Source organism: Cricetulus griseus, chromosome 2 (assembly GCF_003668045.3).
Source record: "Cricetulus griseus strain 17A/GY chromosome 2, alternate assembly CriGri-PICRH-1.0, whole genome shotgun sequence".
NCBI classification, from domain to species: Eukaryota; Metazoa; Chordata; class Mammalia; order Rodentia; family Cricetidae; genus Cricetulus; species Cricetulus griseus.
Genome location: NC_048595.1, coordinates 329,363,651 through 329,387,405, shown reverse-complemented (window position 1 = coordinate 329,387,405; position 23,755 = coordinate 329,363,651). Strand labels below are relative to the sequence as shown.

Sequence of the window (23,755 nt, the reverse complement as noted above, 5' to 3'; positions counted from 1 at the left end):
GGCTTATTTGTATCATTGAATCTGGGACTTAATTGATCAGAAGAACAAACCTGGTCAGCACTAACAAACTGGGAGTATGTGGCGCTCAGAGATAGGACATGTGCTTTGTATGTGTAAGGTCCTGGGTTCAATTCTCAGCACTATAAAAACTTAAGACAAAACCTGGGAGGAAGAAGGGATGAGTTTAGTGTAAAAGATTTTAGTTTCTAAATTATTCTAGTGAAAGACTAATGACAAAACAGTAATGCTGTGTTTGGGGAACTTTGATAACCGAAGTTAAGTATTTGTCTGTCTTTTGGCCCTATTTCAGGTAGTTCATGGGAAAGAATTTGACAGATTGGATTTAGGGGAGGGGAGTGGTTAAGAAAAAGGGGGGGAGTAAATAATTTGTTTTAGATACTATTATCAAGTAACATTGGACATTTCTGTACCTTAACATTTGAATGGTCTTTTTTTTCCACTTGATAGTCATTAGATAACACATAGTAAACTCATCGTAAGCTCTTTCTTTTTAAAATACATTTTTTAATTTTTGGGATTATAATAAAAGTATATCATTTCCTGTTTTCATACTTCCATGTAAACTGCCTTCTCTTTTTCAAATTCATGATCCTTTTGTTAGGAATGCATAAGAGGGAGGGAGAGAGAGGGAGGGAGGGCTCCTAAATATATACATACATATAATGTTATCTGTACCATTAGTTTATCCAGTACTAAATGGTCAACCCTGAGCATATATACAGTAAGCTCTTAATAAAAACTAATGACTGCCTGGTGTGTTAGCAGATACAGCCTGATCTCTGTGAGTTTGAGGCCAGGCGGGGATACAGAGTGAGACCCGGTTTTATTCCCCCCCCCCCAAAACCCTAATTGCTATTTTATTGTCCCTTAACTCCAGTCCTAAGATAGTAATAATCAGTTATTATAACTTTAGACTTAGAATATGGCTATTTTATATGTATATGTATATATACATACATTCTGTATGTACACGTATATACACTATTATATGTAATTTATACAGTTTATAATAGTACATTTAATACCATCATATAATAAGAAAAGCATATGTAGCCACCCAATAGACTAATTTTTATTTAGTTTTTTTTCTTGAGGGGATTAGTGCATATATATTTTTATGGGGCTTTATAGTAATGTTAGTTCCATGCTAATAATAATTTATTTCTGTGCATAATTAAAGTATTTGGTGGACACATTTTATTCATTGTAAGTATTGTGTCTTTTTTTAAGCAGGCTCTTTTGCCAGGTAATACAAAAAGTAACCTGGTATACTGTAAAGTTACTCTAAAGAAACTGTCTTAGGATTCTAGTTGCTTATATCTCTTGAATAATCCTTAGCAACCTTTGAAATGAATTTCGTGCTTTGCTTTGGGACTGTGTGTTTGTTTCTGTTTCTTTTTTGAGACAGGTTATATCTATGCAAGTTACAGAAAAAGTCAACTAGCATACAGTCCTATTTAGTTCTTTCTGTTGTTTCTTTGAGACAGGCTCTCACGTAGTCCAGAGTATGTACTTAGGCTCATGTACTTGAGATGGCATTCCAAATTCTCTTGCCTCATCCTCCCTAGTGCTGAGAATGAGTCCGTTAGCAGAAGCACCCCATTGATACAGCACCTTATAGAATTGGTAAAAAGTCTAATTTTCATCTCTTTGGTCATAACTGTATACTGGAGAAAACATTATACTTCTGACTGGTGTTTTCCATTTGCTGCTGTCTTGCTCTGCTCTGGACTACTTGACTAAAGCTGTTCCTTATCCTTTCTCAGTAGCAGCTACTATAGGGGCAAGTCTGCCTTGGCTCTGTGGGATTTTTGTCTTTTAGTAGGTAGTGTTAATTTAACTCAGTGCCTGCCTGGCATGTATTTAGACTGGTACTTTACCATTATGCTACATTCCTACTCTTGTGTCTACTTTCTCCACTTTAATCCAGTTATTCTTCAGATAGTTAGATGAAGATAAAGATTCTGTCTCCAACTAGCAGTGAGAATAAACAGTAGACATTTTGATGATTAGCAGAGGAAACTGAAAGCAAAGTTTATGGAGAATTAGTTATTATAACCAGGAGTTGATTGTACCATGTTCCTAAGTAAAAAAAAAGTATGATCTTGTGATTGTTTTAAAGGACCTTTCATGATGTGAAACACTTACATGCCTTGTTACATTTTTAAATTTAATTTTCTTTCAGCCATCTTTAAATCCTGAATATGAGAGAGAACCAAATCAGAATAAATCTTTAGCTGCAGGTGTATGGGGTAAGTAATGTTTTTCCTATTTCCTTGAGGGACAGAATATTTGTAGGTTGCCTTTTTTAAAAAGTGTAAAATAGGATATAGCAAAACTCTTTAATTGCATTTGATTTGCTAAGCTGCTGAAGTAATACCTTTAAAAGGAAGGAATTTGGGGTATACATTTGATTTGAAATACTTAGTTTACACATGCAAGTGACATTAAGTATTGTTCTTTTTGACAACGATTCTAGGTTAATGCAGTTTTGAGAGCAGCCTTGATAATTTTAAATAACTCAGTAATAGTTTAAATTTTTGGTTTGCTGGGAACATAAGTACTTTTAGTCATTGTAACATGAAATTAACCCTTTTCTGTATGAAAATGGTTATATGTAGACTGTTACACTAATTGTATAGATTTTCCTTTGATTAGTCTATATTTGAAATTATTTGATTTGATTTTTTAAAGTTTAATGGAAGTTTCTGGTAAATAAACTCCCTTTAAAACTGTTTAATTTGATAATATCTTACAGAAGAAACTGCACTCAGTACAAATTAGAAAGCTTTCAAAAGATTTAAGTGAAGTTTAAAATAATGGAATTTTTATAATATTTGTGAAAAATAAACTTGAATTTGATAACAATTTAAAAGTGCTATCCATTTAAAAGCTTGTACACATGTTCATTTGTAATTTTTAATTGAAAACCAACAACCTACTAAACAAAAGGATTGTGGCTTGCTTGCTAGTCCTAATGATAATGGCATTATTTTAAACTTTGCCACTTCCTGTGCTGGTCTTAATTGTATTTATGGGGTGAAATTGGGGAATTATTTTATTTTCTTTTGATCTCCCTTTTTATTTACTGTCTTTTGAGGGTGGGGGAAGGGCTGGTCAGAAATTTTTTGTTAGAACCATGTGAATGGCATTGTTTTTTCTGTATTGCAAATTAGTATTTCTACCACTCTCCCCAGGCCTACACGCCCAGACACACACATACCCAACCAAAAAAATCTCCCAAGCTCCTCTCTTAGGTATGTTTCCTTATTATTCAGTTTTTCTGGGAACAACTGATTGCATAAGAATATAGAATCTCCTGAAAAGTGTTAAATAGAAATAGAATCTTTAAGGAATTAGGGATGATTTGGATTTTAGTGGAATGAAAGTCAATTTTAAAAATCAAGAATGTCAGCATTTGTCATATAAACTATAAGATACAAATGTGGTAATGTCCTTTGTTGACTCAATCTTAGAAATGATTTAAAGACAAAGAGTTTTGAAAACTAGACTAAAATGTATTAGTGTAAAGATTTGGTTCTGCTATTTCAGAGTTGATTAAGGTAAACTATTTGTTTAGGTAAACTAAGATATGTGTCTGCATTAAAAACAAAACAAAAGGTTAATTGTGGAATGGTTAATTGTTAAATTTCTAGTACTTCCCATAGGAATACAATGAAACTCTTCATTGTATCACACTTCACTATTCCTTTCTCATTTTACCCCCTGGGTTCCCAAGTATGCTTTCCTCATAGCAACATTTAGAATAGCTATCTATGTTCCTGAGGAAGATGAGAGGATTTTAGCAAAGACTTCAGTAGAACTTTTCTAGTGATACTTCCAGGTAAGCAAAAATTTACTAACAAAAATTTAGTATGTGTAAAAGAAAAAAAGTTTGTTTCCCAAACTACGACTTTGTCAATCATACACGGTCCTCATACATGGTCCTATTCTTAACATAATACTCCATTTTAAAAAATAACTTGAGGGAAATTGATTAAGGCATTTAAAATAAGTTATTACCTAAGGTTTTTTTTTAGTTAGGATTTAGCTGGCTTTATTGGGAATGCCTTCATCCAAGCTTTTTATACCTAGGACTTCCACACTGTTTTTGCCTTAACCAGGTTCAAAGCCATTTGGTAAAAGATTAATGACTATAAAAAGTAATCTCTGTGTTCTTAGCAACATAATGCTAAAATAGCAATTCAAGATACTTGGCAGTATATAACTGAGAATTTTAAAATTGTGTTGGTATTTTATTTGGATAATGAATAAGGAGAAAGATGAGTGTTTATATAAGAAATCAAGGACATTGGCTATTGATGGACTTGGAAATTTTCAGAAGTACTAATGGACTATGCTATATGCATATCACTAACATTACTCTAACAGTGCTTATGATATGAAGTCATGAAAGAATAAGTTTTAATTAATATAGTCTTCTGGTCAGCATTTATATTTGTATGTATATGATAATATGATGACCTTCTGATTTTTTCTCATAGCTGATACAGTGCCTTTTAGTATAAGGTACATTATTAAAATACTTCTGTTTAGCCTTCTAAACCAAAGCTTATTAGTGACCAGTCCCCTACTGTCACTCTCCATCCCCCAATTTTTGTTAGCTAGAGAACTGTAACATAGCTAGCTTGAACCAATTGCACTAAATGAAGTATAATGAAAACCAATGAGGTAGGGGTGTGTGTGTGTGTGTGTGTGTGTGTGTGTGTGTCTGTGTCTGTGTCTGTGTCTGTGTCTGTGTCTGTGTCTGTGTCTGTGTCTGGATTAAGAGTATTGTGGTGGATCATTTTGCTTGAGTATTGAAATACTATGTCTTGTATAAAAACAATAAAAATTGTAGCATCATAAGAAAAGGGGAAGGCAACAGTTTTAAGACTGAGTAGGAGAAATTAATGGAGTATGAGTACAGCTTAAAGAAAATAAATTTTCAGTCAGGGACATGACTTGCTTAGGTGGGTGTGGTGGTACACAATTATAATTCTAATACCCAGGAAGCACAGACAGAAAGAAGGAGAAAATTTAAAGAGGGAAGACATTTAGTTCCACATCTTAGGAGTTGTTTATATTTATTTGCAAAGCCTCCCCCCCATCCATCTTGAGGCAGGGTCTTGAGCTTGAATTCTGGTTTTCCTGCCTTATTCGCCAAGTTCTGGAATTACAGGTTTGTGACATTACACATGGCTTGTAAAGTATCTTTAAGCCTGTTGTTTATACAGGAATAAAGCAGGAGATCTCACAAGGAAAGGAAGGCTTTGTGTTTGTTGATATGAATGTAAACAGTGTTAATTGAGTAGCCCAGATTACTGAAATAGCAAAATTCAGTGTCTGTTTTTTTTTTCCTCCAAGAGATTATTTTTTTTTTTAGTTCAAATTAGAAACAAGCTTGCTTCACATGTCAATCCCTTCTCCTTCTCCCTCCCCCTCCCCTCCCCCTTTCCCCAGCCCCAGATCTTGTCTCCCCCCTCCCCCCCCCAGGAAAGGTAAGGCCTCCCATGGGGGTTCCCCAAAGTTGGCTGATACCATTCTTGTCAGGGCCTAGGCCCTCCCCCATGTGTCCAGGCTGAGAGAACATCCCTCCATGTAGGATGGGCTCCCAAAGTCCCTTCTTATGCCAGGAATAAATGCTGATCCACATAGAGTGCTGGGGCCTCCACGTTTAGGTGTCTGGATCAGTCCCGTGCTGGCTTCCCAGACAGTAGTCTGGGGTCTATGCACTCCCTCTTGTTGAGGTCAGCTGTTTCTGTTTCACCATCCTGGTTCCTATCTCTTTGCTCTTCACTCCTCCCTCTCTGCAAATGGGTTCCAGAGTTCAGTTCATTGTTTAGCTATGGGTGTCTGCCTCTGCTTCCATCAGCCACTGGATGAGGGCTCTCACTAGAGGTCAGGGCCATCACTGTTTTTTTTTAAAAACAAGTTTTAGCACACTGGGTAAGTCTGAAAACTATGGTGGAAAACAGAAAAGAGATTGAATCAGTGAATTGAGGTGTTCGAGCTCTCTGTAGCCAGGTTGTCATCAAATTTTCAGTCTTCCTACCTGAGACCTTTCATTATTTATTTGTAGCATTATTCTAATTTTTCTCTGAAAAAAATCAAGCCAGTGTTCACCCTACTAGTAACTTTGATATTAAGGAAATTTAAAACTAATTCTTGAATTGGTAGGTAGGGCATACGTGACAAGATAGCAACAAAAAGTAACTTTTTGTAAGATGAGTTATTTCGGAGGCTAGAAGGAAATAATAATATGAAAATTTAAAACATTTACCTTTAGAGTTCTTGAATGGAGTTATTTAACAATTGATGAAAGATCTGAGATAATATTTGAATCTAGAAACTTACATGATCATAAATATGTATATGAAGTGGGAAATAATCTAAAGAGACAAATAATAACGCAGTATAAAGTGAATGTAAATAAATGAAGTGTGCAAATTAGTTTGCCCATCACTCATTCCATTACTTATAGGTCATTATGGCAATAAGAGCATCCCTTTCTCTGTGGGACTTTTTGACACAGGGTCTTACTATGTAGCCTAGGTTTGGCCTAGACTTGGCCACTGAGGGCAGAAGAAAATGTTGGGTTTCTTGCTTTGTCAGTTCTTCACATTATTTGTTTGAGATGTGTTATCTCACTAAACCTGGAGCAAAGCTAGCAGTCAATAAGAACCAATGGTTCTCCTATCTCAATGCTGGGATTACAGGCACAAATGGGGCCACAATAGCTTTTATGTAGGTGTTAGGGGTTTGAACTTTTGTCTTAATGGTTGCACAGTGAATATTCAGATCCACAGAGCCATCTTTTGAATCGCTAAGAAAACTTCCTTTAACAATTGTGTTTATTACTTTGTGATTGCATGTTTACAAATGGCAGTAGCATGTGTGTAGAGGTCAGAGGACAACTTGTGGAAGTCACTTTGCTCTTTCCAACATGTGGATCCCTGGGGATTGAACTCAGTTTGTCAGGTGTGGTGACAAGTGTCCTTACCTGCTGAGACATCTCACTGGCCTCAAGAAAATTTTCTTAACTGGTCAACTTTTGTATAGTTTATTCAGAATAGCTTTATAGGATATACATGTCAAGGTTTCTCTTATAATTTTTTTCTTTTTTCTTCTCTTACATGTTAATGTTAAGTTCTAGGGAAAGCATATCCCCCCCTTTTTTAAACTGGGTTGAAAGTAGCATATGCCTTTTCTGCATATTTTGAATAAGTTACTTAAATATCAAAAATTTATAATGATTATGAGAAAAGACTGCTTGTATAAAGTTATACAATAAGTAAGGTTAGAGCTACTTGGAAGTTAGTATTAGAGTTTGACAATCATGTACAAAATCCTATTTTCATGTATAATGATACTTGAAATGCTTAAAGCAGACACGGTATTTGCTTCTCTTCACTCTGAATTCCCTTCATCTTTTGGTACTTTCATCTCTTACTTTGGCTGCTTATTCTTCTGAGGGTGACTTCTTAGGCTTCACCTTTCTTCTTTAAAGGGCATTCCATCATTCTTTGCACCGAGGACCACACTGAAGAAACAGCTAGAATGTTTTTTTGCTTCAAGGAATCCAGTTTTAGGAAAGGTGAAATTTGTAGTCAGAATCTACTTGAGGCTCAAAGAAACAAATAATTTATCTATCTTCTGTCTTCTCTGCCTCCTGCTGTTCTTATCCCACATGCCCTTTTCTAGTTAGGGTCTCAGTATGTGATGAAGGCTGAGGTGAACCTTCTCAGGCATGCACCACCGTACATATCTTGTTTCTACTTTTAAAATTCAGAGTTCAATGTATAACAAATTGTATTTCTTCATATGTCTCAACCTATGTCAAAGCCATTTTCCTGCTGTTTAAACACATAGAATAGAGTGTGAATTACATAATTTTGCCTGGAAAAAACTCTTTTCTTCTCCTACCATATCTTGATGTTTTAATTTCACTTCATTGCTTCTGAGAGTCTGCAGGGCAGATTAGATCTTCTCAGCTGTGCACATTGTAAACTGAAACTTTTCCCTTTACGTCTTCATCTAGCAGTGTGTATTGATCACTGGTTTGTTGACAACTCTACTTCTACACATTATTTGGTTTCCTCCCCCATTACGATAACTTAATATAGAAGAAGAATCTATGAGGGAAGGAAGATGAACTTAGTTGCTTAGCCATATTGAACCAGAAGTCATCAGTCATACTCAGTTGTGGTATACTGATTGAAATGTTCCTGTTTCAAAGCCTTCAGTGATCCCTTTGAAGCTATTACCTTTTGTGTTTTATAAACATCAGTTGTGCCTCAGATTCCTTGGTGTTATTTAAAGGCTAAGATATGTCTTAACATTCATTTTTTAGCTCCCCCTTCCTGTTTGAAAACACTGAGCCCTAACCACTGTTTATTACCAGGGATTCTCTTCCCCCTGTTGGGACTGTAGTGGCATTATGACTGGCTCCGAGAACTTTTTGTGAGGAGGAATCAAACAGTGTCTCAGTTTTAGCACAAGCAGGCCTCAAACTCACTATATTCCTGCTTTAGCTGCCATATCCATAAGAGCTTGAGGTTTTATTTTTATTATATTTGTACTAAAAACAGTTAAAACAGTAGAGTTCTAGTGTACTTCATTGTTCTGTATTTGAGATCTTCATTCTTGGTTTCCTTGCCCTCACTGTATAATAATATCTTTAGTAAAACTATAAGTTAATGATATACTTTGTTCTTTTGTGCTTGAAGTTGTGTGTGCGCCTGCGTGCGTGTGTGCGTGCGTGTTTAAAGCTGTTAGGCCTTGTTAGATACCAAATCATGAAATATTTTCCCTAGTTACTCAACACACAGTTTTTTTGGTATGGTAACCTTTTTATTGGTTCTATGTCCTCATTCTTTTTTTAATATTTTTATTTTATTTATTATGTATACAACATTATGCTTCCATGTATATCTGCACATCAGCAGGAGGGAACCAGATCTCATAACGGATGGTTGTGAGCCACCATGTGGTTGCTGGGAATTGAACTCAGGACCTCTGGAAGAGCAGCCACTGCGCTTAACCTCTGAGCCATCTCTCCAGCCCTCTCCTCATTCTTTATTGTCAGTATGGCAGTAGATGATAAATTTGGAGTTGGTGTCTTAGGTGAACTGAATCTTTTCAGGTTTCCTTAGGAGTAGTTAGAGTTTTGTTAAGATGCTGTAGTAGGAAGTTGGTAGTTAGGAGCCCCAGGGTTTCAGCACAAACATCTAGTCAGGTTATTGATTCATAAAGTCTGCCATTAATATCCTGAGCTAACTTAAATTTAGAATTTTTTCAGAGATTTTGATCTGAGTTAACTATTATAAAATTTCTAATTATGTAACATGCTTTCAGAATTTTTTGTAAGGGATGAAGGATATACTTCTTTGTGACAATGATAAGTATGTCTAATACCTATTTGATTATGTTTCATATTTGTAGCAAGTACAGTAGTCTTGAAAAAATGTCTTCATTTAGCAGTTATTCCCAGGACTGCCTATAGAAAACTGATTGAGTTGGTTGTCCTGACCTCACATGATGCCTTAAGTTATAATTATATGGACCGTAAATATTTGAATGAATTGGTGTTATGAAAGCAATATTAATTTTTTACTAATAGTTGATTTAATAGACATTTAGAAGTATTGGGATTGTGGGTCCTTGCTCATTGATTACAAATTGGTTAGTATAATGAAAGGATTGAGAAAGAATAGGAAATTTTGGCTTTTAAAGACTGGCTTAAAGAAAAACTAGGATTGTCAGATTGGAATAAAAAATTTTTAAAGTTTTTTTTTAATAAGTGAAAAATGTATAGATTTTAATTCTTGTTTTCCAGTTACCTCTTTTAGCCTGCTGTCATCTGTATTAGTAGGCATTGCCCAAACTCTTATATTTTAGCTTTATTTCTTAAGCTGGAATTTGGCTATACTCAGATTATTTCACCCCAAACCAGCTGATACAATTTTTTAAAATGCATTTAAGGTTTTAGTGGGGTCATTTGTCCTAAAATTTGAAATTGTATGTAACATAAGTTTGTGCTTTATTTATATGCAGAATACCCCCCGAATCCTAAATCTAGAGCTCCAAGAATGCTGGTCATTAAGAAAGGTAATACAAAAGACTTACAGCTATCTGGATTCCCAGTAGCAGGAAACCTTCAGACACAACCAGTTAAGAATGGAACTGGTCCCAGTGTTTATAAAGGCTTAATCCCCAAACCTGCTGTTCCACCTACAAAAGTAAGTCCTTGTGTTTAAACTAAATGTTATAGATGTTCCATTTGTAAAGTGGCACCCCTACACTCAGTTATAACCTACACACACACTATTATTTTTTTGTTCCTCTGTGTTTTACTTTAGAAGTAGAGAATTAAATTTTTATAATTTGCTCTATTGGATGTAGTAGGATTTATTTGCTGGTACATGTATTAAACTGTTTACTTGGTGCTCAGTTTGGAGTTTTGAAATGCACATGAGTTTTATTGTAAGACAAAAAAGAAACCCCTAAATTGTGAAAGTAAGGGTGATTTAGATTTAAAAAATACATTGTATTAGTTTTAAAATCACATTATTTGTGTGTAGTTATGTGTGTGTGCAGATGTGCTACAATGTGCAGGTGGAGATCAGAGAATGACTCTTAGGGGTCTTCTACCTGTAGGCTACATGGATTGGACTTAGGTTTGGAGGCAGATGCCTTCATTCACTGAACCATATTACCAGTCTTCTTCTTCTTCTTCTTCTTCTTCTTCTTCTTCTTCTTCTTCTTCTTCTTCTTCTTCTTCTTCTTCTTCTTCTTCTTCTTCTTCTTCTTCTTCCTCCTCCTCCTCCTCCTCCTCCTCCTCCTCCTCCTCCTCCTCCTCCTCTTCTTCTCCTCCTCCTCCTTCTTCTTCTTCTTCTTCTTCCTTCTTCCTTCTTCCTTCCTCCTCCTCCTCCTCCTCCTCCTCCTCCTCCTCCTTCATCATCATCATCGTTTTGTGTTCTTGAGACAGGATGTCTATGAAATTCTGGCTGTTTAGACTTGCTGTGTAGAGCAGCCTGACCTCAAATTTACAGAGATCACTTGTTTCTGCTTCCAGAATTCTGGGATTAAAGGCATGTGCCAACACACCTGGGTTCCTTTTATTATCATTAAATGATATTTCTAGGTATGTTTGTATGTGGGTGTGTGCCTGAAGAGGCTAAAAGTTTTACAGGTGATTGTGAGCCACCTGACTTTGCTATTTGGGAGCTGAACTTGTATTGTCTGTAAGAGCTGCTGAGCCATCTCTTCAGCCCCAGATTTAGTGTTTTTATTGTATATTAAACCCCTTTTTTATTTGTAGAAAATGATAGAGAGCCATGTGTTTGTGGTTCACACCTGTAATCCTAACACTGAGGGGCTTGATGAGGATAGTAAGTAGCCCAGCTCCGGAGCTGTATAGATAAATGCTGCCTCTACAAAACAACAAGGAAAAAACCAGTAGTAAAAGTTATGAAGGTCAAAGAACCATGGAGAGATGATGAAAATAGTGTAAAATAACTTTTATGAGCCATTGTAATCATTGTTTAGTGTGTTCACTTATTCTTTGTTTTTGGTAACTATTGGTTCTTGTGTTTTTCTTTAGCCTACACAATGGAAAAGCCAAACTAAAGAAAACAAAGTTGGGACTTCTTTTCCTCATGAGTCTACATATGGTGTTGGCAACTTTAATACCTTTAAGTCAACAGCCAAGAGTATTAGTCCATCAACAAATTCAGTGAAGGAGGTATGCCACTGAACATTTCTTGAGGAATGTAATACACATTCACCCCACCATGAAACAGTGTTTTTCTGTTTCTAGCCCTGGCTGTTCTGGAACTTATAGAGTGCTATTCCCCCCCCCCCCCCACCCCCCCATTAAAGATGTGTGCCACCACCACCTGGCTGAGTGAGGAATGTACTGTTATGTGGCCCATGTGAGTCTGAAGCTCCTATTCATAAAAGATCATTCTTCCTTATGATAAAGGTTGTGCTGTGATGCCCACTTCACAAATCCTGATAGTATAGCAATATATTAAATACACAGATTCATTAAAGATGAGATACTTAAGATAATGTATTTTTTTTCAGTGAATTTAATTCAAATGCATGTTAAAATAATGGTTATGGGAGTTTCACTGTAGGAATTAACCTTGGCCATGAATGAGAATTTGTATAGTCTTGTTTTGGGATTGATGGACATTTTATTAGTAACATTAAACTAGAGAAGAGGAAAGAAAGGTATTTGTGAGTATGTGGTAGCTCAAATAGTAAGGAGTTCCTTGACTAATCTAGGATCAACTATTGTTGGACTAAAAATTGTTTTAGGTTGTATATTGGAATACGAAAACCATATATAATCTATGTCTTCATCTGCAGAATTTTTGAGTTAAAAATAAGACCAATATTTATAAATGCTTTGTTGTTTTTATGTTAATTCTAATACATACTTTAATGTCAGTAATTAAGCCTTATGATTTATTTCTAATAAAAAATTGTTATTAGACAAGTTCTAACATTCATATTATGTTTGTGTTCTACTACTAAAAACATCAAGAGAAAACAAAACGAAAAGTCAGTATCATTTTTCCCTTCTCTTCCTCACAGAAATCTCTGGGAAAATCCAATGCAATGACAAATTCTGTTTACATAAGTGATCATAAAATTTTATTGGAGGTGTTTCAGAACCTTAGCACTCTGTAGCATGGCCAGAAAAATTGCTTTCTTCATGTGTTGTGTAAATATTTAAAGTCAGTATTATCCTGATCTTATAAGTTTTATATTTTAAGTTCTGTTTGTTATCTGACCTTCATTACCTCCAGAATAAGAATGTTCTTGAGCTAAAAATGTACAAAATGTACATTGTTAGTTTACTGTGAGCTAGCGTTTGAAATCAATTTCACCGTATAACAGTATATGATAAAATGTTGTGGTAATTGTGAACTTCGTTTTGATTATCTAGTTACACGATGACTAGTATTTCTGAATTTCCCATTAGTGTAATCGTTCAAATTCTTCCTCGCCTGTTGACAAACTTAATCAGCAGCCTCGTTTAACTAAACTGACGAGAATGCGCAGTGATAAGAAGAGTGAATTTTTAAAAGCATTGAAAAGGGACAGAGTAGAAGAAGAACATGAAGATGAAAGCCATGCTGGCTCAGAGAAGGTAATTGAAATTATAGTGATTTTTTATTTGACACTAACATTTTAAACTGTGGGTAAATATTTAGAACTTTGATAGGGTATCTATTGATGATCTCCATGGTTTATTCTTTTTGTTGAGGCCTGTTGGTGATCTTCATCCTTAGAGGGTGCTCTTATATCCATCCATACAGATGTAAATAAGCCCCCAATAAACCTATTTTGGAATTGCAGTTAAAAAAGTCATCTCCCTATAAAGAACGCTAGCCTGCTTTTTTTTTTTCCCTCAAACTTTCTCATTTTGTATTTTTCATTTTCTATGCAAAATACATTGATTTTGTTTTTTTCTTTTTGGAGGACAAGGTCTTAAGTAGTTCTGGCGAACATGTAATTTACGATCCTTTGTCCTACCATCACAGTCAGATGCTGAAATTACAGTTGTGCAAGACCGTACCTGGACACAGATATTTTTTCTTTTGTAGGACTTTTTCTTTTTTAATCTTTTGCTGGTCACTCTGGTACATGCCTATAATTCCAGTACTCCGTAGACTGTAGGGGGAGCAGGGACTACAGCAAGCACTAGCTGAATTATTTCTTTCTTTTCCTTTGTCTTTATCTTTTTGGCCTTATGTATTTTTGTAAGAATGCCTTTGAAATTTAATAATGAATATTACAGATTTATGTAGTTTTCATGAGAATTAAGATAGGTTCTGTTAGTTGTCAGTAAACTGTTCTTTAGAACTCTTTATTTTTTTAAACTCCCTAAAAATCAGGACGACGACTCATTTAATTTGCATAACAGCAATAGTACTCACCAAGAAAGAGATATAAACAGAAACTTTGATGAAAATGAAATTCCACAAGAGAACGGCAATGCTTCGGTGATTTCTCAACAGATTATTCGATCGTCAACCTTTCCACAAACTGATGTTCTTTCCAGTTCACTAGAGGCAGAACACAGGTTAGTAGTTATTTTTACTTTTCAACTGGCATTATCTGTGTTCAAGATTTTTATCAAGTTTAAGTGATTGCTAGATCCATATTTTTGATCCTGGGTACTGGATCTAGGTTTTTACCTGTGCTATATTCTAAACTCTTCATTTATTTACTTGTTTTTTTCTTTTTTGATACTGAACCTTACCATATAATCTTGGCCAGCCTGGAATTCAGTATGTAGGCCAGTCTGGCCTTGAACTATGCCTGGCACTACCTGTTGAGTAATGGCATTAAAGGTGTGTGCCACTATATCTAGCCCTAATTTGTTTGCTTTTAACATGTTTATTAAAAATAAGTTTGACTTGTTTTTAAATGGACAATTATTATTACAGTCATAGTTGTGTTTCCATTGTGGTTTAATCATTTCACCCTGACTTACATAATCACTATAAGTTTTCCATGTTGGTTGACTTAGTATTATATCTCTGCCCTTTCATGCTGACTTTGAGTAAACTTATTATCATTCCTATTTTAGGGTATGTCAGCACTTCGTTCCTTTTATTGCTCAGTAGTATAGTGTATAGCTGCACTTTATATTCATTTTTAAGATTTATGTGTTAAGTGTTTGCTTACATTTATGTCTGTACCACCACGTGTACAGAAGAGGGCATTGGATACCCTGGATTTGGATGGAGTTAGAGATGGTTGTAAGGTGCCATGTGGATGCTGGGAATTGAACCCTGTTTTTCTAGAAGAGTAGCTGGTGTTTTCTGACTGCTGAACCTCTTTCTTCTCCCCCACTTAAGTGCTAACAAATTAATACATTTACAAGCCTTCATGTATAAGGTGTGTGTGTGTGTGTGTGTGTGTGCGCGCGCGCGCGCATTAAGCAAATATTTCTTATGGCACTTACGACTTTTGCCAAAATTCATTAGATATATGTAAAGAAACAAAAATAATGACTAGTACAAAGTGAGGTATATGAATTATATTCATAGGAAGATTGATGGGATATTGAAAATGAGAATATATAAATACTATTAATAGAAGAATGTGCACATCCTAGGTAACACTGGATAGAAAGTTATAAAAACTAAGCACATCTACTTATAAAGGTGGAGCAGAGCAGTCTTTACATGGGTGCAAGTTACATGTTAGTAAATACTGTATTGGGTATCATCACAGCATGTGAACGGTAAATGGAAAGTGCCTATTTTGATTAATTAAAACTTGTATTTGTGTGAATATGTATGCACATAAATCAATAAATGCATATATACATAGGCAGGGTTTCTTCTTTTAAAGATTATTAGTACTCTGTGTCTTTCATTGACTGCATTTCTGCCTCATAGAGGAGCCAACTCAGTAAATTGTGTAGTTAACATTTAAATCTAGGAAATCTAATTCTAGAGCAAATACCTTATGGTCATTCTTAACTTCATTTTGTGGAGGAGTTGGGGATTGAACCTGTCCTGGTAGCAAGGTTCCAACCACTACCTACATCGAGTCCTACATCGAAAGCCAATAAAACATTGTTTTCTCTAAGCTCATAAACTTATATTTCCTGTAGTTTACTTTAGATTTCAGGTTTGTTTATGAAAATGTGATTTCATGTGTGAAAAAAAATTTTATGGCTTCACTTTTCACTGCAATTCATAAGTACATATAACCTTATAGTAGATACATTATTAGTAACGAACAGTAGTTTGTAAAGGTAACTCTTTTTTTTTTAAATATAAACACTCATGTATATCTATCAGCTGGAGAGTTAAGAATACTTGTCCTTGTCTCCATTTTCTTTTAGTGTTGTTGATTCAACAAAAGGAATCATGATGTTTTGCCAGTTCTTACAAGTAAAAGAAAGAAAATGGTCATAGCAAAAGTAAACTTTAATTAGTCTTAGTTTATAAGCTGTGGATTCGATGATACTGAATGATTAGGCTGAGTAGAAATGCCATTTCTAAGGGCAGCCAATTATAGTTAAGACAGTGTACTGAAAAAGCAACTGAGGCAACAGTTCAGTGTGGAACATACTAATTCTGGAGGCAGAATACTAAAATTGTTTTTCTCCTTTGCTGCAAATCAAGCAAATTGTGTGTGTGTGTGTGTGTGTGTGTGTGTGTGTGTGTGTGTGTGTGTGTGTGTGTGTTTTAATTTACTTAACTTTATGTGCATTTTATGAAGGTATCAGATTCACTGGAATTTGAGTTGCTTGCAGACAGTTGTGAGCTGCCATGTGTGTGCTGGGAATTGAACCTGGGCCCTCTGGAAGAGCAGCCAGTGCTCTTAACCACTGAGCCATTTTTCTAGCCCCAAGCAAATTTTACTTAAATGATCGTAATTCTTCCTCTATAAAATATGGATAGCATGTTAGATATTTTTCAGGGCTCATGAGTACTGTTGTATTCTTTGAGACTGAAGTTATTTAATGCCTTGATGTGTAATAGATACAAGTTGAAAGATGTGCAAATAGAAGTAACACAGATATTTAAGGAGTACAGTTTTTAAAAATGTATTAAAGATAGATTTCCTTAAAAACATAGAAACTTCAGGGTTACTGCTTTATGTGCAACATGCTTGTCCAACAGATCAAAATGGTCAGTTCTCTGTCAGGCTTTTCTTGGCTCTGTTTTTCTATAAATGGGAGTTTTTTCTTTAAAAAAAATTGGAAAGAGTAAGCTGTTATTAGTCATTTTTCATTATATACAGCTCGGTTGAATTTGGAAATAGCATTTTTCTGTTATTATAGAACATAATGCCTCTTCAGATTGAATTGTATACTGAGGATAGTTTTCTACCAAGACATATTGATAGAAGAATAAGTTATATGAAAAGCAAAAGTGGCATCGTTACGACTTTTAGTACAAGGATTTGCTACTTTTTATTTTTGTCTCTTTCTCTTGCAAGTTTCCAGCATAAATAACCTTGACCCTGAAGATTAAGCAATGAAGCAGTTCATTTTTATTTACTACCAAATATGGTTTACTTGATCAATTACTCATTTGTAAGGAAAAAACTCAGAAGTCCCTTTGTATCTTGAGGACTGTGGATCATGTTTTCTTGTACATAGTATATAGGGAATAATTGCATTACCCAGGTGAAGCTCTAAATTAAATTTACATTCCTCCCTTTCAGACTATTAAAGGAGATGGGCTGGCAGGAAGACAGTGAAAATGATGAAACATGTGCTCCCTTAACTGAGGATGAAATGAGAGAATTCCAAGTTATTAGTGAACAGGTAAGGAATCTTGAGCCTTTTTGATTCACTCATAAAACAACCCTTCCATAAACACTGTGGTGGTAGGGGCAGCCTAATAATTTTATTTGTTTAGGAATTTACTAGCCATTATACCACAGGCCAGAATTCCCTTTGAGACAAGTCTGCAGTGTCTTACTGTGTATACAGTGTCTAGGTGAACGAAATACTTTTTTGTTATCCAGACATTTAATTTGGTTATTGATTTGACATGGGTGACAAGTTTTAATTAACTTTGGCTCTTGATGTTTTCCAAAAAGAGCATTTAATATTCTAAACCATCTTGTTTTAGGTCTGTATATTTTCCTTTCTAAAAGAGTACAAGGACATACTTGGTAGAGCATCAAGAAGTTATTTTTCTAAATCTATTACAGGTTTTAAAAACTAGTTCTGGTAAAAGTAAATTTTGTATTTTTGCTTGAAAACATACCACATAAAATTTATTTAACCATTTTTCCCACCCACATTCAGCTTAATGGCTTAAATGCATTCATATTGTTTAACAACCATTACCACCATCCATGGTGTGTGTGTGTTCGTGTTCCCAAACATTAACCTACTACCATTAAATGATAACTTTCTGATTCTCTAGTACTGGAAATTACTTATTCTGCTTTCTATATAAACATGGTGGTTTTCCATGCCTCATATCAATGCAATCATACACTATTTGTCTTTTTGTGATGGTCTTACTTCTGGCATCATAACTTCAAGTTTATGTATATATAGCACTTCTGGGATTAGGCTGAGTAGAATTTCATTATTTGCATCTATCATATATTGTTTATCTATTCATCTGTTTAACTTTTGGCTATTATGAATAATGCTGATTTGAAAAAATGTAGGTTTTTTGTTTGTTTTTGTTTTTTTAAATTTAAATTTCTGTGTGTGTGTGTGTGTGTGTGTGTGTGTGTGTGTGTGTGTGTGTGTGTAGAATGGCTACTGAACAAAAGTAGGGTTCAGGTGGTGATAGCGCAGCAGGTCCAGGCACTTAACACCAAACTTGACAACCTGACTTTGATCCTGAAAATCCACATGACACAGTGGAGAGGTGGCTCCACAGTTAAGATCACTGACTGTTCTTCCAGAGGACTTGGGTTCATTTCTCAGCACCCACATGGCAACTTTCTGTAACTCCAGTTCCAGGGGATCTGGCATCTTCATGCAGAAACATACAGACAAAACACCACATAAAGCAAATTTTTCACATGTTGAAAATAAATGTTTAAAAATCAAAAAGTTTTGATAGTTGAGCAAGTGTAAGAACAATACACCTGGATGACCTGACCCCGCCCCCTAACAACGGGGCACTCACCTGCCATGCATTGCAACCTGTGAGGTGCAAAACCCCAGTGCGCATATGCAACCTTTCCTTTAAAAGGTCCTGCCACCCATCCCTCGCTGTCTTCCTTTTGGCTCCTCTTGTGTTGGCTGACTACCCATCCCCATCTCCCCCCTTTTCTGGTAAATAAACTCCACGTGGGTTGTTTATCTGTTGTTCCTTTCTTTATATCAGCAGCTGCAGCTTAAACAAAAGAATAACAGCAAGTATCCTTCTTGTATGATGGAACATCATCCTAGTGTGTTCAGCATTATTCCCCACTTTATCTTCTATCAGGTTCAAGGTGATAGACGAGGAACAATTTGCATTCTTCTACATGCAGACATTCAGTTAGACCAGCACCATTTGTTGAAGATGCTTTCTTTTTCTTTTAAGAGAGTATTTCTCACACTGGTTGCTTTGACCAGCCTTAATATGGCAACTCAATATGCCATGTTTGGTTAATAACCATGGGAGCCCTGCACTTTTCTGAGCAGAAATAAAGGAGGAATGGATGGGGCTAGGAAGGAGGAGGTGAGGGGGAGGGACTGGGAGTAGAGATTGGAGGGGAAATTGATTGGGATGCTTAAAAGAATAATAGTCATTTTATAAACAAGTTTTGTGGCTCCCTTTTGTATTCCATGTAAATTTTAATACGGAATTTTCTTTTGTTTATCTTAAAGCCTTTTATATTAATGTATATTAATTGAACAAACTAATGGTTTCATTGTGAGATTTTATACATGTATATAGTGAATTTGTTCATATCTCTCACCCCCATATCTCTTTTCTTGTCTGCCCTTTTTTATTTTCTAAAAGGGTGGATTTTTTCCTCAAATTCCATTGTTATGTTAAATGGAATTGCATTGAATCTGTAAGTCATTTGGGGTAATATTAGCATCTTAGCAATATTAAATCTTTTAAACCATAAGCATGAGATAGATGTTTTTTTGGATATATATATATATATATATATATATATATATATATAATATATATAGAATTACAAACAAGATTGAATTACCTGACAATCCCAGTTCCCTTCTCCCTCCCTTCCTCCCCTACCACCCCCTCAACTAAAATCCTACCTATCATAAGTCCTTCCTTCTAATCTACACCTGACTCAACCTTTCTGCTCCCGAGATGGATGTTTTTCTATTGGTGTAGGTTTGTCTGTGTAATAGCTCCTGGAATTTGCTCTGTAGACCAGGTTGTCCTCAAACCACTTGTCTTTCTTGGAATTAAAGGTGTGTGCCACCACTGCCCAGCAATGGAATTGCTTTCTAAACAGTTTTTTTTTTTTTGAGTTGTTGTCAGTGTTCATTATCTTAGAAACAGCTGACTTTTCATGTTGATTTTTATGTACTGTAACCTTGGTGTATATTAAATTTACATTTTTTTTTTTTGGTGGCTTGGGGGTGTGAGCAGTGTTGTTGGGATTTTGTTTTCTGCAATAATTTTACTATTTCTTCCCATTTTTTTTTTTTAAAGTTCAAACTTTTTTTTCCTTTCTTGTTTTTTTTCGAGATAGGGTTTCTCTGTGTAGCTTTGGAGCCTATCCTGGCACTCGCTCTGGAGACCAGGCTGGCCTTGAACTCACAGAGATCCAGCCTCCCGAGTACTGGGATTAAAGGCGTGTGCCACCAACCCGGCTAAGTTCAAACTTTCTTAGTGCACCATGATTTTAACATGATTATGAAGTTGATGGCCATAGATACTAGTAGTTTTGAAAGACTTTTTTGTTGGGCATGTGCATAGTTTAAATATAAAATTTCACTTTAAATGGTTCAGTTAAACTGTTTTTTTACTCAGTTGTATAAACTGATCATAATTGAGAAGTTGTTCCATCTCCATCCAGAGTTTTTCATTTGCCTTTGTATTCAATGGTCTTTTTCACAATTCTGACTCTGGTGTCCATTTATCAGTCTGCTTTCTATCCACAGTAATTAGCTTTTCTGGAGTACATGCTATTAAGCAAGTGCTCTACCACTAAGGTGTCCCCAGCTTGAATGATTTATTTATTATTTGAAGAAAGGTGCCATTCAAAAAGTGCTAAGCACTATTGCTATAACAGTATTCCAAGGAAAACAGAATATTACATTACTAAGATAATAGACTTTAAAACCACTGGATGGTTGAAGCATATAGCTAAAACCTTATTATTAATAAAGTACCTGTCACAAAGGTATTATTTTTATACACTGTGAATTGGAAACTAGTGACATACATAAAGTCTATATATTCTGAACTAATGATAAAGGCATGGGTATATTTGTATTGAGTATCATAAAACATTTGATATTTAGGTACCAAAGAAATGATTAAAGATGTTTTAAAAGGGCTTGCATTGTACCTGGTAACATAGTTGGATCTTAATGGTTCTGCTTGTAAATTCTATCTCTCCAACAAACATGTACTGAGTGTTTAGATAATCCAGATATAAATGCTTACATATCCAGAGTTGAATTCTTTTTTCTTCTAGCTAACAGTATAGTGAGAGTATATAAGTTCTCATGTAAAGCAGATTGCTATAATAATAATTCTAAACATTGCAGGTGAGGACCAGAGATGGAATGAGTAGGTGGTAGAGAAATGCAAAATTAAGAATTTTCCTTTTAGAATTTACTCCCTACTGGTTAATGTGGAAAATTTGATTAAGGACATGGATTTGAAATGGTCTTTGACAGATGAAAGAATGATATTGTTGGAACAAGTTGTAAATCAGGAAAAAGTAAGAGATTTTTGCTAGGGATCATAGTAGCAGAAAGAATTAGGTGGAAAGCTTTTAAAGGTCTTAACGTGCGACTTCACACTGTAATGTTAACATTAGCTCATAATTCCTACTAGGTACCATGTTAAGTGCTTTCTTAAGGCATTATATGATATAGGTTTATTAATACTGCTGAGAGATGATAAAACTACAGCTTCTCTAACATAGTTAATTTGAGCTCTAAGTTTTGCTGAATTATTTGCCCTACTTTAATCATGGTAAAGGGGTATGTTGAAGAAAGTTACACTGAAGTCAGAATATGAAGGGCTTTGAATGTCATATCAGGAGTTTGTCTTTATTAGGTTCATTAGAGGTTTTTTTTTAAAAAGATATGAGGTACTTTTGAAAGTTTACATTATAGGTGTAGTTCTTAAGAGTAGACTTGTGCTGATAAATTAGGAATATGTTGCAGCAATTAGCATTGCAGCCTATACTGGAGAAAAGTTAGGTAAAGTGGTTTTGAGAATAAAAGATTTAAAATACAATCATTAGGATTTTGAAATACATGAATGTAATGGTAGTATACTTATAAGTAGTGTAGAAGTAGAGAGGAGCTGATTTTAAGAAAAGGCTTTAAAATGTTACTGAGGGATCGATGCACAGGCTTTTAGACATAGATTTGGAATGTTCTCAAATGTTACTTGGTTTTGTAACATGACCTTGCTGTGTAGCCACACACTAGTCTGAAACTCTTCTGTGTCGCTTGGGGATCACCTTGACTCTTAAGCTCTTCTTGCCTCTCAAGTGTTGGCATTAACAGATTAAGGCTACCATGATAGAAATTATATTGTTATAATTGGTTAATTACTCATGACTATTCAAATAGCTTATTTTGGGGCCATTGTGTAGTTTTATCTAGAATTTTCAGGGTAAAATACAATTCTAATTTTATTAGAATAATGGTTATACTTATTATTATAGTATTAACTCTTGGGACTTAACTTGCTTGTTTTTGACATTTTAGTTACAGAAGAATGGGCTGAGGAAAAATGGTATTTTGAAAAATGGCCTGATCTGTGACTTCAAGTTTGGACCTTGGAAAAACAGCACTTTCAAACCCACAATTGAGAATGATGACACAGAGACAAGTAGCAGTGACACATCAGATGACGACGATGTGTGAAGGATTTCCTAACAGCTTTAGAAATTTTAGTGTGATACATCTCTCATGCAGTTTGGGGTGAATTGTAAAAATGAAGAACTATAATTTATGTAGTGAACTACCCCATTAGAAGATGATTTTATTGGGGGACTTCAATATGAAGAAAACCAAGAATGTTGTGTTGGGCTGTGTTGAACATTATTTCTTTGTAAATGAATGTTGTAGAAATGAGGACTTTGGTTGATCCAACATTGACTTTCTTCATCACTGCAGCATTTCTCTGACTAGCAATGTGACGATGTAACAAATGAGATTTTCTCATTTAATAATAAAAAATTGTGTAATGTTTTGCAAAGCTTCTGTCTTAAAATGTTCAGGTCTTAAGGTAAAAGGCAGCTTACAGTTTTGCTTGCAGAGTCATATCTTCTTTGAACAGTGGAAATCTTCAACTCTACTTTGTGCACCTCCTCACCCCACTTCCCCCTAAAACAAAACAAAACAGCAAAAAGGAAAATGTAGTAGCATGTTGGCTAAAACTGGAGCAAAGTGCACTAAAACATTAACTTCTTGAACTCAAGTCTTGTATTAAGTCACTTATCAGAACAAATGCTCTTTATCCCTTCCTAGTGCAGTGGATGTGAGAGAGGAGACTTGCCAGGTGTTGTCCCAAGCTTCAGGAGTTGCTTGTCAGGAGCTTTATTTGGTGTATTGTCAGATCAGGGTTTTCAGAGCTGATTGGAAGAGATGTAGGAAAACTTATTTTGATAAATTATTACACATTCAGAAAACCTGATCACCCTGACTGGATCTGTCCATGACATGGAAAATAAACTGGATTTTCAGAATATTGTTGTTCTCTGTAGTGTTCAAGGTACCGATCTTCAAGTGCAACATGCTGTATTAATTTCTTAACTTTATACTTTTCTTCATTAAAAATGCAATTCCTTTGAGGTTAGAAAGCTTAATTTTTTTTTAATCAGATTCACAAAGCTACTGAATGAATGTCGACTTTTCATTTACAAGGAAAATTCATAATCTTTTTTTTTTGGTGGTATATTAGACTATCATGGTTCTGTATATTTGTTACCAATTTTCAAGCTTTGTTTTACTCTCATTTGCTTTTGTTGCTCTATCCCAACCCCATTCATATCCATATATTCTATTTTTAAAAATACTTATTTATTTATGTGTATGTATATATGTCTGTGT

At 35.1% G+C, this 23,755-nt stretch overlaps 1 protein-coding gene across 7 annotated transcripts in view; it reads left to right on the top strand.

Moving 5' to 3' along the window:
- Nucleotides 1-23,391, top strand: part of Gpbp1 (GC-rich promoter binding protein 1) — a 62,860-nt gene extending 39,469 nt beyond the window's left edge. For 5 of the 7 annotated variants that reach the window (XM_027401488.2, XM_027401485.2, XM_027401486.2 and 2 more), the window contains 8 exons: nucleotides 2,207-2,273; nucleotides 3,219-3,278; nucleotides 10,078-10,262; nucleotides 11,627-11,767; nucleotides 13,019-13,186; nucleotides 13,935-14,122; nucleotides 17,233-17,335; nucleotides 22,409-23,391. In XM_027401488.2, coding sequence (XP_027257289.1) covers nucleotides 2,207-2,273; nucleotides 3,219-3,278; nucleotides 10,078-10,262; nucleotides 11,627-11,767; nucleotides 13,019-13,186; nucleotides 13,935-14,122; nucleotides 17,233-17,335; nucleotides 22,409-22,567 — 1,071 coding nt within the window. In that variant the 3' untranslated portion in view covers nucleotides 22,568-23,391. The remainder of the gene's footprint in view (nucleotides 1-2,206; nucleotides 2,274-3,218; nucleotides 3,279-10,077; nucleotides 10,263-11,626; nucleotides 11,768-13,018; nucleotides 13,187-13,934; nucleotides 14,123-17,232; nucleotides 17,336-22,408) is intronic. The other 2 variants (XM_027401489.2, XM_035440566.1) reach the window with 2 other exon arrangements.
- The last annotated feature ends 364 nt before the right edge of the window (nucleotides 23,392-23,755 follow it).